The sequence below is a fragment of the Gadus morhua genome, chromosome 8 (genome assembly GCF_902167405.1).
Source record: "Gadus morhua chromosome 8, gadMor3.0, whole genome shotgun sequence".
Lineage (NCBI taxonomy): Eukaryota > Metazoa > Chordata > Actinopteri > Gadiformes > Gadidae > Gadus > Gadus morhua.
The window spans coordinates 8,266,775-8,280,913 of record NC_044055.1 but is presented as its reverse complement, the minus strand read 5'-3'; the positions used below and the strand labels follow the sequence as shown (position 1 = coordinate 8,280,913).

The following is a 14,139-nucleotide window of genomic DNA, read 5'->3' as shown; positions in this document are numbered from 1 at the left end:
TGTCCATCCAGTCAAAGAGTCTAGAATAATCCTACATAAATGTAGCAACACACCATGACATCACTTTAGCTTCATGGGCGCATGAAACATGAAAGTAACACTGCCAAGTTAGAAAAGCAACTAATGTTTGTGGGTTGATTGAGGGCCACGGTCTAGTTTTTTTTGCCTTGCAAACATAGAATCACCCACTGAACCCTGCTGGGTTTATGTAACTGAAAGGCTTGATTCTCTGAATGTGGGTTCCAGATCTATTCTAGATAATGTGTTTGGCCTAATACAAGCAGCATTCACATTTCACAGCACGCATTCAATTGCGTAATGAAAACGAAAAATGTTCACCAAAAATCTAAAACCCACACCCTCTGAGACAGGGAAAAGGGATCTTGTGTGGGAGTGTCCCGGGAGAGCAAAGCCTATACAACACGGAGCATCTGTCAGCAAATGGCAGCCCTTCATGTTAAGGAGCTCCGACGTGGACATAGCTAGACACTGGAAAAACAGCTTCACAAAAGGAAATGCCTCCGACACAGTCTTCAAGTAAACACCACTGAGTACAGTGGTTTTTTTTCCCCCTCCACAACATACCGCCCCAATCTAAACACCACGGTAGACTTAAGTCGAGCACAACTCGGAGGATGAAGGGGAAAGCCTATAATGCCGGAGTTTTTTTTCTCTCCGATTGCTATGTTCAAACAGACCAATGGGAACGAGACCTCCATGTCCGGGGAAAAACGAGGGGAGAAAATGTGGCACCAGTATCACCTAAATTGGCCCCAAGAGTTAGGGATTCAAACCAGCCCCGTTAGTGACTGGACTGGGGCCACTGAACTCCATGGCATCGGAATAATATCGGGTTGTAATCGGTCGAGTCATGGAATACTGATACCCTAATCAACATTCCAGAGTGATAGTAGATGAAAGACCAAAGGGTTTCCCTTTCACTCGTATTTCATTCATCGCTACTTGAAACATGTAATCATTTTTTAGGACACAGATACACCTAGATTTGTGTGTGCCTTGATTTATGACAGTTCATATATGGAACATTTAAGTCGTGGCACTGCTGTTATGAAAGACAGGCAATAAGTGAGCAACATACTTTAATACACTAAAAAGCTGCAGGGAAAAACAAGGCTTTACAGGCATTGTACGACTACAACCCCACTAATCCAAGATCCAAATCCCATATGCTATTCAGGAACCCAAGCATCACGTCCATCTGGAGAGCAACCACTTGAGCCAGAAAACCGCCTTAAAAAGTGTCCTCGCTCACGTGGATCAATAGTGATTAAATCCTTTAGAAAAAACCCTAATCAATTAGGGACAACTGCCCGCGGCCACACTGACCCTCTGGCCTCAAAGGAGCCGACACAGGCAACAAAAACCTGTTGATTCCAGACTCACCCAGAACCAGGTGGCCCTCAGAGAGGAGGACCCATCAGACACACTGGTGCCAGTGTGCCCCCCCACCGAGAGCTCAAAGTCGCCCCAGTGCGGGAGCCTCTTCCTCAGCACCGTCACTGCCAGCGTGGCGGCGTTGGCGGACGGTGAGGTCACCTCTACCTGGCCCGGCTTAGGATACTCCATCGGCGGAGCCGCGTGGTTCTCCCATGGAGAGGACGCCGATAATGAGGCCATACTCTTATCATCGACACTGTTTGAAAATTAACCCTCCTGATTGTAAACACTGGGGCGACCATGTTGCTGCTGGAGCAGCTGGGGTTATTGTGTAACATTATTGTTTTAGAGTCTTTTTCCCACCCACTGGTCCACTGCAGGGGTGGATGTCATGTGATGGGACTGCCACTCAGTGACCCCCGACCAATCAGCAGAAAAAGACAAGGCTTCCACCAATTGGGTTTCGTCTTTTGACTTTCTTGGTAAAAGGCTGATAAGATGGCGAGAAGATTCCTGTGGCGTGCCACTGCACCAGGTTTTTCTGGCTGATAAGGCCAGTCATCCGCAAGTGGTCACGTGTGTACTGAACTCTGTTGACTCGTTCCTGTGGATGATTCATTACGATGGATGTCATCTGCCACAGAGCCAACAAACAACAACCTCCAGACTGGCTAAAGACTTTGACTTGTTCATTGTTATTCTCATACTTTTCTGCGGAGCTCTCAAGTCCCATCAGCCACACATGTGATCATAGTTAAGAACTAAGTATTCAACGTTCTTAACAACGACTGAAAAATGGATATCTGAACATTATGCCGATAGCATTTAGGCATGAGGTTCACAGCAAGTGATTCAATTGGAAATGTGGCTCAAAGCTTCACAGGTCTTATTTAGATCTGAGATAAACGCCATGGATCAACAATGCACACTATTGGCTTTCTATAAGTGGCCATATCTCAAAATCAGCAAGCACACGCACAGCGTCGAACCCGGTTGAACATGTTTATTCCAATAGGAAACATGGCCAGTAGCTGAAAGGCATGTCTGAAACAAGAACATATAGTTAACTGCCTACTATGTTCCCTTCTTGGCCATTTAAGCATACTTACTTGCCTAAAGCAATGAGTGAACTATAATCCTGTTACTTTGAACGATATGCCAAAAACACCAGGCTCTGTGTCAACATGGACAGATTCAATTAGGAGAAATGGAAAACAATTCGTATACAACTGCTAAGGTCATAATAACTTATTTGAAAATGTAGAGAATATTTTGGCCAAAACATAAAACTATTCTATTTCTTAAAAGAAAGTAATGTGGCTTTCACATTTAATATTCGTAGATGACGCCAAGAATATGGATTCATTCAAAAATATTTTGTTCTGACAATTCCATTACATCAAATCTACACACCATTATATAATAACTATAAAACACATACAAGAGCGAAATTATAAAGCCATTATTTACAATAATTTGAGCTTTTGTTGACCTCAATATTGCCAGTTACATTAACTCGTCATATAACAACAACATAAAGTTGGTGAAGTGCATTACAGAGTTTTTAATTAATGGCCAATGAAAACAACTGTCAAATAAATAAAACATAAATTAGGCTCAAATGGCAGTATTGATCAACAAGAGGCAGTCAATTGAGAAACAGAATCCATTACTTTACAAAGCTGAGCTTTTGTTAGAAAGTGTGCAGAAGCACTAAATATTTGCACAACTCCGGAGTCACTTCTGTACACCAAAATAAAGAAACCGAAAACCACTGAAGGAAAGAGAAGATCAACATATATAACATATGTGATTGTTTTGAAAGATGAAAGTAGAGTAGAGCCAAAGATGAAGGGTTCTGGGCCAAGAATCCTTGTAACTTTTTTAATGCGCTGAGATACATGTCACTTTACTTAAGGTTAGGGTGGCTCAAACGTGTTATGACAGGTTACAATCACGCTGAACAGGTGAGGTCGGTGACAACATAACGGTTATCAAAAGGACGTTGCCTCAGGAACAATATAAACATGTCAAGAAAAATGTAATAAACTACGGAATATTTAAGGGGCATTCTTCCCATAATGAAAGAATGCAGGTAGACTGCAAATCACCTGGACAATCGATTATTGACAATGCATACTGACACATACAAACCCACAGACACACAGACGGACAACACACACACATTGTGTGTGGACAGACCAGAGGACTATCTATAAAGTACGAGGGTAATACGAGCCTCGGTCCACCAAGTGACTTCTGTTCAGCGTTCGAATTGGGTCGACGACTATGAATGGACCCGGCTAACACACATAGCCTATTTTCCTTACCAGTCGAATAACACCCGTTACCATGAGCCAATGTATACCACAGCTTCTAGTACGTAGATGGACCTATTGAAGTCCACTAATAACAACAGAACTGCTTCAGACTGTGAGGAAATACCCCACGTTAACGGCTTTATAGTCCGCCAAGCCCCGTAGCAGGATGGCTTAATCATCACAAGGCATGCTAGCCAGCCCTGGCTGCTAGCTCAAGCTAACGTCATTACTACCGAGTCTAGGACCAAGATAAGCACAAACAGCATCGCTCGGCGTAATGTTGTATCACCTTACCTGTCGACGTTCGAGATATATCGAAGATTAATTCGAGATGTGTGACTCTTCAGTCTGTCCCCATGATTTTGAAACCTCCCGACGTGTCCTGCCCCTGGACCATAAAATGACTGGTGTGGCGGCTGGATGCGCTGGTGGTGGTGGTGGTAGAGTGGCACAGGGAGCCCCGCAGTGGCTTCACACCACTGTATTGTTCAACTTTACTTTATCCGTATCAAGGGCGGTGTGCTGCGTGCAGATTATGCATACCTCACGACAACACACTTAATTGCAATTATTTTTGGTATTAAATATGGACATATTTGTTGTACAGTCAGAGATTGTATGTACATATCGAGCCAGGTCAACTTTCTTTATTGGAGAATACATTTATTTTCGGTCTCAAGCCATTCTGGAGGGCAGTCATTATTTGAAAGTTTTTTAATTTATTTCCAAGTACATGTCGATCTCTACAGTGTGTACACACGATCAGAAGTATGCAACATATGCCCAGACAGATTAGTGTTCACATGTCCACATTGCACGACCTTTTCTTCCTGTTCTCTTTCGACTCCTCCTGACGAATGACTTGAGACCTAGGCTTACATACATGACGTCACTTAAACACAGAGTGACAAAATAGCGCACTAATAATACAGAAAATGGGTTCCATTCATGGTTTACAATGATTATTATCATGCATTTATTTTTGTCTGGGTGAGTTTTATATTTGCAAAGCAATAACCAAAAAAACACTAAATACATCAACACCATAACCTCAGCGGTGCCTTGGTGTGAGAGAGCATAGACTTTAACAATTTAGGAAGTTATTCAAAAATATGTTTTGATTATTAGGTGTTTTTCCTTTTGCTAAACAGTGATGTCTACCGATTGGCTTTTTTGTACTATCTGAAGACCAAAAGCAACAAAAAACAGAAAAGACATGTTAAGCAACATAGATATTCCCCTATTACATAATCTGAGCTTCATTCTGTGAAGAGCAACACTCCCTCAGGGCTTTCTAGGTTGTTGTTTTTAGCCCTGTGCAGGAAAAAGGCAGAGGGAAGCGTTGTAACTTTTTCCCTGTCATCTTTTATTCAGACTGCTTCAGCTGTACTTATTTTGCACTGGGGTGAACGACTTTCAGAGATAGCCCTATCCCACTCACTCTCTCTCTCTCTCTCTCTCTCTCTCTCTCTCTCTCTCTCTCTCTCTCTCTCTCTCTCTCACTCCCCTCCCACTCCTAACATAAGAACCCCATCATCACTTCACTCCTTCTTGTCCTCGTCCTCGGGGGTGTACACGCTGACGGTGAAATCGCCGTTCTCCGTGCCGTACTTGTTGCTGACCCGCAGGGCGTATTTGCCTGAGTCGGCGGTGGTCACCCCGGCGATGGTGATGCTGGCGTACTTCCCGTTCTCGAACTTGAGCGTGTAGCGGTCATCCGTCACCAGTTCCTTGTCGTTCTTCAGCCAGCAGACCGTGGGGGCCGGGTCGCCCCACACGTTGCCAGTCAGGTTCAGGGACTAGTGGGGGGGGGAGCGAGTTAGTGTTTTGGTTTCTTGGTATTTTTTTGGATGTGTTTGTGTGTGTGTGTGTGTTTGTATGTGTGTGTGTGTGTGTGTGTGTGTGTGTGTGTGTGTGTGTGTGTGTGTGTGTGTGTGTGTGTGTGTGTGTGTGTGTGTGTGTGTGTGTGTTTGTTGGTGTGTATGCATGTGTGTGTGTGTGTGTGAGTGTGTGTGTGTGTGTGTGTGGGGGGGGATTTTTGGTGTGTGTGTTTGTTGGTGTGTGTGTGTCTGTGTGTATGTGTGTTGGTTTGTGCGTATGGGATACACAGAAAAACGCTGCTCATGATACAGAGAAAATGAATGGGGGAAATAGGCCTACATAAATATATATGCAAGACAGTGGAAGAGAGAGATAATAGAAAAAGGGTGCAAGTGAAACCCAGAGATAGAGAGATAGAGCTAAAGAGGGAGAGAGAGAAACATGTTGTGCAAGAACAAGCAGAGGTAATCTCCTGAATAGCTAATCTATTCACCTTGCCCTGCTGGATCGCAACCACATCTGGCAGGCCTCCAACGACACGAGCGCGGTCTGGAAAGGAAGTGAGATAACACTGTCTGAATAGCAACACGGCAATCCATTTGACAGTCACAGTGTCAAATGGGATGTAAGTTGGGATGTAAGTAAAGGATTTTTTCCGAATGAACAAACGTAAAATATAAGAATAAATAAACATGTTTACTCTACAGCAGGGGTACTCAAGTAGAAATGATGAGGGGCCACAAAAAAAATTTTCAGTGACTCAAGGGGCCGGTCGGTATGCGTGTGACTGAGGCCGATATATGCTCTGTTTTAGACGTAACACGTAAGCACGTAAGATACATAAACCCCCCTTGCGCGGTAAAATATCCCCCCTTACGTGCTTAAGTGCGTCGGCCAAAATTCCTGACCATGCGACTAAAACACTACGGCCCTACGCAGCTCGCAAAGACTGTGATTGGCCAGCTAACCACATCCTTTCAGGAGTCTCACATTTCCGGTTTTACAGCATAATAGCACCATTTTTAAAAGGCTGTGACAGAAGCGAATGAAGAATTTTGAAGAAGGAGAAGAAGAAAACACAAGAACGAATTATGATAATTATAAATATAAACAAGCCAGCGATTTCCACTTCCACACCCACAGATTCGTTCGTTGCTCCCCCTACTGTTCTGGCGGAGAATCCCCTTGCAACACGCGCAATCCTTAAGGAACCTTAAAGGAACCGTAAATCAAAACTTGTCTAAAACAAGTCCCTTGTGTAAATTACGTGCTTACGTCTCTGCGTCTAAAACGACCCTAAATCGGCCTTGACTGCTGCTGAGATGGACTGTCTGCCTCAAGTTTGGGAGGGCTGGAGCGGTCTGTGGGCTGGAGTGCTATCTGTTTATCGTTGCAACCCCCAGCCTCGTATTGAGATCGCGGCGCGCGGTTTCAAAATAAGAGCGCCCAGCACGATTTTTTTTTTTTTTTTTTTTTTTATAATTAAAAAAACTTTTCAAAACAGCTCGAGGGCCATTAATAGACACCCCGCGGGCCACAAAAGGCCCGCGGGCCGCTACTTGAGTATGACTGCTCTACAGCATATATTCAATAAAGAAGAAACTCTCAAATATTTCTCTAGGAAGAAAGTAAAGTCTGTGCAAATTTCTAATTTCAGACTGGACTGTCTTTATGGCCAGATAGAATAGATATTAAAACCACAATGGACCTCCAGTTCAAACCTAGCCTTGTCGGTATCAGGGGAAATGCTGACATTATTTTAGACTGGGAAACATTATTTTAGACATGGAGATCTCTTGGGACAAACTGTGGCATAAATACCCACTTACTTCTTTCTGCAATCGCAGCCGCCCTGAGGAAGGAAGGAGACATTGTCAGGAGTATCTCAAAAAGGTATCAAAGCCATGGCGTTGAAAACATATTTTCCGCTCTGCCGAACAATGACTGGAAATGCACCATCGGATGTCGGATGTCTCCGGAAGCCTCCCAAAAGGGTATTTTAAGTTTTGATTTTCCCGTTGCAATTTGTAAGTAATTGCATTAACGTTTTCAATTAGGTGACAGACAAGTATGCAACAGTCGGTACATTCCAACTAAATTCATCACTTACTTCAGCCTCTGGAATTCTTCAAATGCCTCTTGCCATGCTGCACAGACAAGCAGAACAACATCAGGTTCCCTTTGCATGAAAGGTTTGAGCACACACTAAGTGGGGCCTACAACCAGCACATTGTTATCTAACGACTCCATGTCCCACATAACAACCAAATAAATGACATTTTCTATCTTCACAATTAAACGAACGACGTTTCAAATGGCATGCCGAGAAATTGAAGGATCCCGCTCACCTTGGCCAGACAGGTCGAAGACCCTCTTGAGTCCATCCTTGCCGTCGAAGATGTCTATGGTGTACTTGCCCTTGTCCTTCTCTGTGGGCTCGTTGATCTTAAGCCAAAGCTGCTCCCCTGTGACTCCACACTCTTGCCTGGTAGAGCTGGTTATCTTGCTCTCTCTGAGGTCAAACAGAAATATATTCATTAGTATAAATTTGCTCAAACAATCTTAAAAAAAAAACAATGGCGTAAAAATAAAGTATTTCATAAAAAGCAATCTTTGGCCATGAACGCATTGATTGTATCAAAAACAAGGAAAAAAAAAAAAACATAAATCAACGGTTATTTCCTATTTATTAAAAGTTTTAAATCAAAGCTTCTAGCAGTGAATTGTTGGATGAAGGACGTTTAGCAGCATAGACGGATGCTGCAGATATTGATCTAGCATGCCTGCAGGTAGACTGCAGACTTAGGGGATCAAACCTAGATTCTTAAGACTATCCTCCTTCCGGACATTTAACTGATAATAGGCTGATTCTAATCCTGGCTTAAAGACAGGGTAGGCACTTTATTTTAAAATATTTTTCTGTAATATCTGTTGAAAATTTCTGTCCACTCAGTTCATTTAGCCTGAGTGGATCATTGAATGGTCTATCTGTAGGCCTACCTACCGACCTGGATACCTGCAGCACTCTGCCCGTTTCCTCTATGTTCATGACCTGAGGGCTAGGCAGAGCTATTGCAAAAAATTGCAAGCTAATCACGTGCCTTGGGTGAGTATCTTTGGAGGGGGGCCTGAGGTAAGGGGTGGGATGTTTTAAATTCAATACTTTCATAATCTAGCTTACTCTAGCTTGGTTGATTCAAATTGCCTTCCCTAGCTTTAAGCAGAAGCCTCTGAAGTTTTTAAATAGGAGAATCTGGTAGTGGAATATGCATGGGTGTTACTTTAAATACAGAACATAGCGATGGTGTTGAAGGTGGGTAATTATGACGCACTTTTGGAGCCAGCCGACACGCAGCTCATGGGTGTAATAGATGACGCTGGAGGACAGCACGATTCCGTGCTCAGTGCTGATGACCGAGATGCCGGTGGAGGAGTTGGCTGCAATGAAAAGAGAACGATTATAGTACCGTAATGTCTTGTGAAACGAGTCTCGAAGGTAATCTAACCGTCCATGTGGGAATGGTGACCCCATATATGGTGGCATAATACATTGACGCAACAAGGATCGTGTTCAAACGGATGACTCACCGATAACCCTAAAGACTTCATTCATAACAGCCTGGTAGCCTGGAGAAAAGAAAAAACGTGTTATGATTTTCTTTCATATTGTGCAGACCCTCTCATTACAGAAGCTTCTGATCCTTCGTCTGTTACCTGCGTCGGTCAAATCGAATGTACTCGTGTCTTTGCCTCTCTCGTCCCTCAACTTGACCTCGTAAACGCCGGAATCACTCTTGGAAATCTAAGGGCGACACGGTGGGATTGAGACCTCTTCCCAGGGGATCGTGAACCACCATCGGATGCCCTTTCTCTCTGTATGGAACGGTCATTTCCATACAGATATAGGAATTCAAATTCTCACGAAATTTAAAAAATCGGGGAATGCAGTTGATGTATAATAATGGTGCGGGACAGAAAGGGAAACGAAGGACAAGCGGGATAGAGAAATTGATAAGTAGGAATAAACTCCTCAGAGGAAAGCTCTTCTCCTGCTCAGGATGCATTTAAAGGAGAGAAACGTTATGAAAAAAGAAATACTAAACATGTACAAATAAACATGGGAAATCTGGAAGAGGGGCGAGGCGATGCAAGCAGACACACAAGCAGGTTTTATAGGCGACAACTTATGGCAGCAATGTGTATGTTTCCAGACTTTGGGTCTCGGGGAGGCTGGGGTGAGGTCCGCGGCCTGCCTCTTTGGTTTCTCTTGCTCCTCTTCTGCTTGCTCTATGCCTGGCTTAGTAACGCACTGTGGAAATTAGACAGATAAGCCGGGGGTTAATAGCCAGGGCGGGTTTCACAGGAGGGCGAGGTTCAGGAAGGGCCATCCCTCCTGAGCTCATGCAGTTATCACTCTGACCCTCTCTCTCTTTTTGGTCAATCATGGTTTGTTTACGCATTGTTTTTAGATCCAATCAGACATATGACCACCTTTGATTAGGAGTCAACTGCTTCTTACATGAGGTTGTTAGGAGCAATTCTGAGCCTCAAATCTTCATATTGACGTTGATTCTAAGGAGTTGACCAGCAGTCCAAGCTACGGCAAGTCTAGTAGTTAGAATAGGCTAACTACTGATAACTACATTAATTAAATACAGGGATAACAATATACGTAGGGTACATGGACATCAACTCCAGTACAATTTCTCGTCAATATGTCCTGGTGCGTGATTGAAGAAAATTACATATAGAATAGTGAATATTGCTTTTGAATAACACAGAATTCAAACGGCACTGCGTTCTTACTCTGCATGCTGACTGACAGTAGATAGCTCCGTAGATGGCAGAATGCCCAAATCCTTTTTATTACCAAACTATCCTCAGTTATGAGTCTATGTCAGAGAGGGAGAGCATGGCAGCGTTGAAGCATGTTACGTGACAATGGATCTTTAATGGAAGCAAAGCAGCATTTTGAGAGGAAAAGCTTCCAGTGGTCGACTATTTGGGGCTCAAAGTTTCCTGCGGACACGATGAAACCAAGCTATGATAAAAATGATAAAAAATGTACAAGACGTCTCTCCGATGGCCTGACCTTTCCGATGTTAAAGGTCAACAGCCCGTCCTCCATCCCGATTTTCTTGGAGTCCTCGTCGTCCGCGTGAATGTTCACCTTGTCCTTGTACCACTCGATCTCAGTCTCGGGTTTGATGTTTCCAATCTGCGGGCAGGAGCATCATTACTGTATCCATGCACACACGATGACACGTCACCCTGATGCGGCCACTCAAGGCCCTTGGTCACAGGAACAGTGCTTCAAAGAGCAATGTGTGGGATTTTGTGGCATCTAGTGGTGAGATTTTAACCGACTGAACCACCCCTACCCAGAGGCGCTGCATCCCATTAGGCATACCAGGCAATTGCCTGGGGCCCCGCAATTGCTTGGGGCCCTGGGCCACTACTAGGGGGCCCCCTAGAGACAGCCAAAAAAAAATAAAAAAATAAAAAATCGCTCCATACCCCCCCCCCCCCCCCCCTCAACAATCCTCTGCCTAGGGCCCCCACACTCCCTAGAATCGCCCCTGCCCCTACCCCCCTCTTTCCAACGAAGGAGCTATGGCAGCCTGTAGTGGCCTCTACTAGCACCTCAAACTCATGTCATTGTCTTCAACGCCATCGGGTAGCCAAGGTTCGAGTGATGTGGTTCCTTGATATTTTAATTTTTATTTGTATTTTTCTGTCTGTAAAACTAAAGGTTATTGCTTACAAGCTAAAGTTCTTTGCGGTGGTTAACAAAGTTTTCTGCAGATACGAAAAAAACCAAGCTATAATAATAATTGTAAAAAAAATTACAAGACATCTCTGCGGTGGTTAACAACAAGGATCCTTATTTTTATGGGATTTATACCCTCATAAGGACGTCCTTATAAATATTATATGAAATGTATGCCAGGTTCAATCCCCTAGATGCCACTGAATTCGACCCTCTGCACCTTTAATGAGGGGCACAGCGCTGCTGTCCTCACCTGGCATTTAAGCAGCACATTACATTCCTCGGTGACGGTGAAACCGAGGTACTCCACAAAGTGGGGACCTGTTGGCAGGGAGGGAGATGTGAGCAGACGTTGAAATGGGAATAGGAACCCTGTCTGCGCTTGGATGTGTCTTTTCCAGTGGAAGGGCCTTACCTTGTTTCCTGACCCATTCAGCCCTCTCAAATTCAGACTTCTTCTGGAGCTCTCTGAACTCTGGAATATGCCAAGAATATATAAAACACATGTTATTTTAATACATGCACTCAAGGCAGGCGCACTGAGCTTCAAATGTGGTTAATCAGTAGCCTGCTTACCCTCCTAGCATGCATTTATTTAAAGGTGGGAAGAAACAACCGATATGCATTTGACATGCCACATAAAACACAGACAGAACATAAATAATATCTACTTCCTAGAATAATAATAGGTATCAACAGATGCACTGTGAATACCTAATAAATACAACCACACACAGAAGGGGTTCCAGTTGGTTTCAAAATCTAGACCATCTTGCTGCTACCCACTGTAATACACAAATGGAAGTATTCCTACAATGCCTTTCCCTCCTTCATCCAACAGATAATACTTATAAGAGAAAAGGGTTGGCCTATGCTGCCCCCGTGTGGCCATCCACTGTAGGTAAAACACTGAAGGCCTCCACTCCATAGCCGTAGGTCACCTATCAGGGACACACACATAACATATGATCCAGAATACATTGAGTCCAGATCCTCCTACCGTCTCCGATGAGCACCAGGCTGGTGGTTCCCTTGGCCTTGCCGTCCACCAGGTTAAAGGTGAACGTTCCCTCGTCTGTGACCTCCAGGGAGTCCATGAACATCTCAATGATGCCGGTCTTCTGGTCGAAGTTCATTGAGTATTTCTGGAAACCAAACAAATGCATATATTACGTATAGCCCTTAAATCGAGCGCATATTTCAACACAAAAGTCAATAACGTATGAGATATATTCCAATTATACATCATTATTTCGTTTTTAATCTATTTATAGTATCGATGTTAAGTCCTATAGTTGAGCCGAGCCCTTCTGTTAAACATTACAAAACGAGGGTGCCCTTTCAGAAGACAGCATTGTGTCTTGGTGTCAGGTGGAGGATACACTGAAGGCTTTCTTTACCTGTCCTGCCGTGACGGCCGCGTTGTTAAACACGTACTCCACCTTGCAAGCGGCGGTGCATTTCTCCACCTGGGTCCAGAAGCGCACGCGGCCCTTCTCCAGCAGGTCCATGGACATCTCCTTCTTGAAGGGAATAACTGGACACCATCACAGGGGCGGGGGGGAACACGGGGAGAGAGGAAGAGGAGGAGGAGGAGGAAGGATGAGTCTGGCAGCAGCGGTTTTGTAATCCTAGTAACCACAGACTTGTTCTTTATTTTTCAAGGATGATTGACCGTGACAATAATGTGATCACTAGCGTAATAACTCAGTATGCTAAGAGAAGCACTGTGCAAGCCCTGAGGACTAGCCTCTGGCTATTTAGCCCAATGTGATTACACTCATTTGCAATACATGCATGTTTTAACACTTCCTCTGATCAAAGCCCCTAGACTCAAACTCAAGCATAGTTGTATTTTAGCTATCATTACCAATAAAATTTAATTGGCATGAAGATTAAGTAGGAAGCATAGGGGGCTAGTGCTCATCATTGTCAAGCATCTTTTTACTCATTTAGCACTTAAGTGGATCAACAAACAATAAGATACACACTCTTTACAGGCATATTCTGCACCTTGATAGTGTCGTCCGAGTTAGATATACCTACCAGGGAACTTGTGCTCATGGCTGATGTCCAGAAGGCGATTGAGAGCTGTCAATCACAACAGAGCAGAGACACAGTGGGTGATTGTGAGGAAATCCCATAAATAGCTCAAATGTCTACATCCTCAACACAATTCATATGATCCGCTATCCCCAACCGTTGTTTCAGAGATTCTGCTTTACTGCCAATACAATATCCAATTTCTTGATGAAAGACCTTTTTTTTAATGCGTGTGTCTATGTGTGTGCGTGTCTCACCTTCCTCGGTGAGTGTGTAGCTGGCGGAGAAGCCCTCTGTGTTGGTGACCATGCAGGAGAAGGTTCCCAGGTCCTCCAGGGAGGGGCTGTTGAAGATAGCTCTGGACCTGGGGGGGGGGGGGGGGGGGGTGCAGAACGGTAGAAGACCTTACCCACGACAGGTCGGGATCACACGGAGCGTGCACGGCAGTGGGTACAGTGAGGACAAGCTCACGTTGGGATCTGACCTCTACAATCCTACACAAAATGCTACGGCTCTCCTTGGCACAGACACATGGGTTATGGGTCGCAAAAGTTTGGATAGACACCGTACTGTAGTCTGATTTGTTGCCGACCCAAAATAACGATGTAAGAAACCTTTCGAAAAGCTCCATGATGAGAATTAGCAAAGTAAAATCAATAAAAGTGTTTTCTGTGTCTCACAATACTAGAACCCATATTAGATTACATTTTTTTTTACATATGCTTAAATATATAGCCGCACACACTTGTAGACACACACACACACACACACACACACACACACACA

General features: G+C 44.1%; 2 protein-coding genes and 1 long non-coding RNA gene across 12 annotated transcripts in view; 1 reads left to right on the top strand and 2 right to left on the bottom strand.

The window, feature by feature from the left end:
- lpin2 (lipin 2) overlaps positions 1 to 4,186 on the bottom strand; it is a 24,255-nt gene extending 20,069 nt beyond the window's left edge. The window contains exon 1 of one of the 5 annotated variants that reach the window (XM_030364765.1): positions 4,014 to 4,186. Coding sequence is in view for 3 of the 5 variants with exons in the window: in XM_030364761.1 (XP_030220621.1) it covers positions 1,405 to 1,638 (234 nt within the window). In the remaining 2 variants the exon portion in view is untranslated. Of the gene's footprint in view, positions 1 to 1,404; positions 1,739 to 3,728; positions 3,856 to 4,013 lie in introns of those variants that run through there. The other 4 variants (XM_030364763.1, XM_030364762.1, XM_030364761.1 and 1 more) reach the window with 4 other exon arrangements.
- LOC115549541 (uncharacterized) overlaps positions 1 to 14,139 on the top strand; it is a 26,786-nt gene extending 12,647 nt beyond the window's left edge. The window contains exon 2 of the long non-coding RNA XR_003977779.1: positions 14,105 to 14,139. This is a non-coding gene — a long non-coding RNA (uncharacterized LOC115549541). The remainder of the gene's footprint in view (positions 1 to 14,104) is intronic.
- myom1a (myomesin 1a (skelemin)) overlaps positions 4,352 to 14,139 on the bottom strand; it is a 30,287-nt gene continuing 20,499 nt past the window's right edge. For 3 of the 6 annotated variants that reach the window (XM_030364751.1, XM_030364757.1, XM_030364752.1), the window contains 16 exons: positions 13,611 to 13,717; positions 13,357 to 13,401; positions 12,711 to 12,847; positions 12,311 to 12,455; positions 11,726 to 11,785; positions 11,564 to 11,631; positions 10,633 to 10,758; positions 9,754 to 9,849; positions 9,255 to 9,342; positions 9,129 to 9,167; positions 8,873 to 8,978; positions 7,889 to 8,052; positions 7,651 to 7,687; positions 7,370 to 7,392; positions 6,034 to 6,089; positions 4,352 to 5,518 (listed from right to left, as the gene is read on the bottom strand). In XM_030364751.1, coding sequence (XP_030220611.1) covers positions 5,261 to 5,518; positions 6,034 to 6,089; positions 7,370 to 7,392; positions 7,651 to 7,687; positions 7,889 to 8,052; positions 8,873 to 8,978; positions 9,129 to 9,167; positions 9,255 to 9,342; positions 9,754 to 9,849; positions 10,633 to 10,758; positions 11,564 to 11,631; positions 11,726 to 11,785; positions 12,311 to 12,455; positions 12,711 to 12,847; positions 13,357 to 13,401; positions 13,611 to 13,717 — 1,555 coding nt within the window. In that variant the 3' untranslated portion in view covers positions 4,352 to 5,260. The remainder of the gene's footprint in view (positions 5,519 to 6,033; positions 6,090 to 7,369; positions 7,393 to 7,650; positions 7,688 to 7,888; positions 8,053 to 8,872; positions 8,979 to 9,128; positions 9,168 to 9,254; positions 9,343 to 9,753; positions 9,850 to 10,632; positions 10,759 to 11,563; positions 11,632 to 11,725; positions 11,786 to 12,310; positions 12,456 to 12,710; positions 12,848 to 13,356; positions 13,402 to 13,610; positions 13,718 to 14,139) is intronic. The other 3 variants (XM_030364753.1, XM_030364755.1, XM_030364756.1) reach the window with 3 other exon arrangements.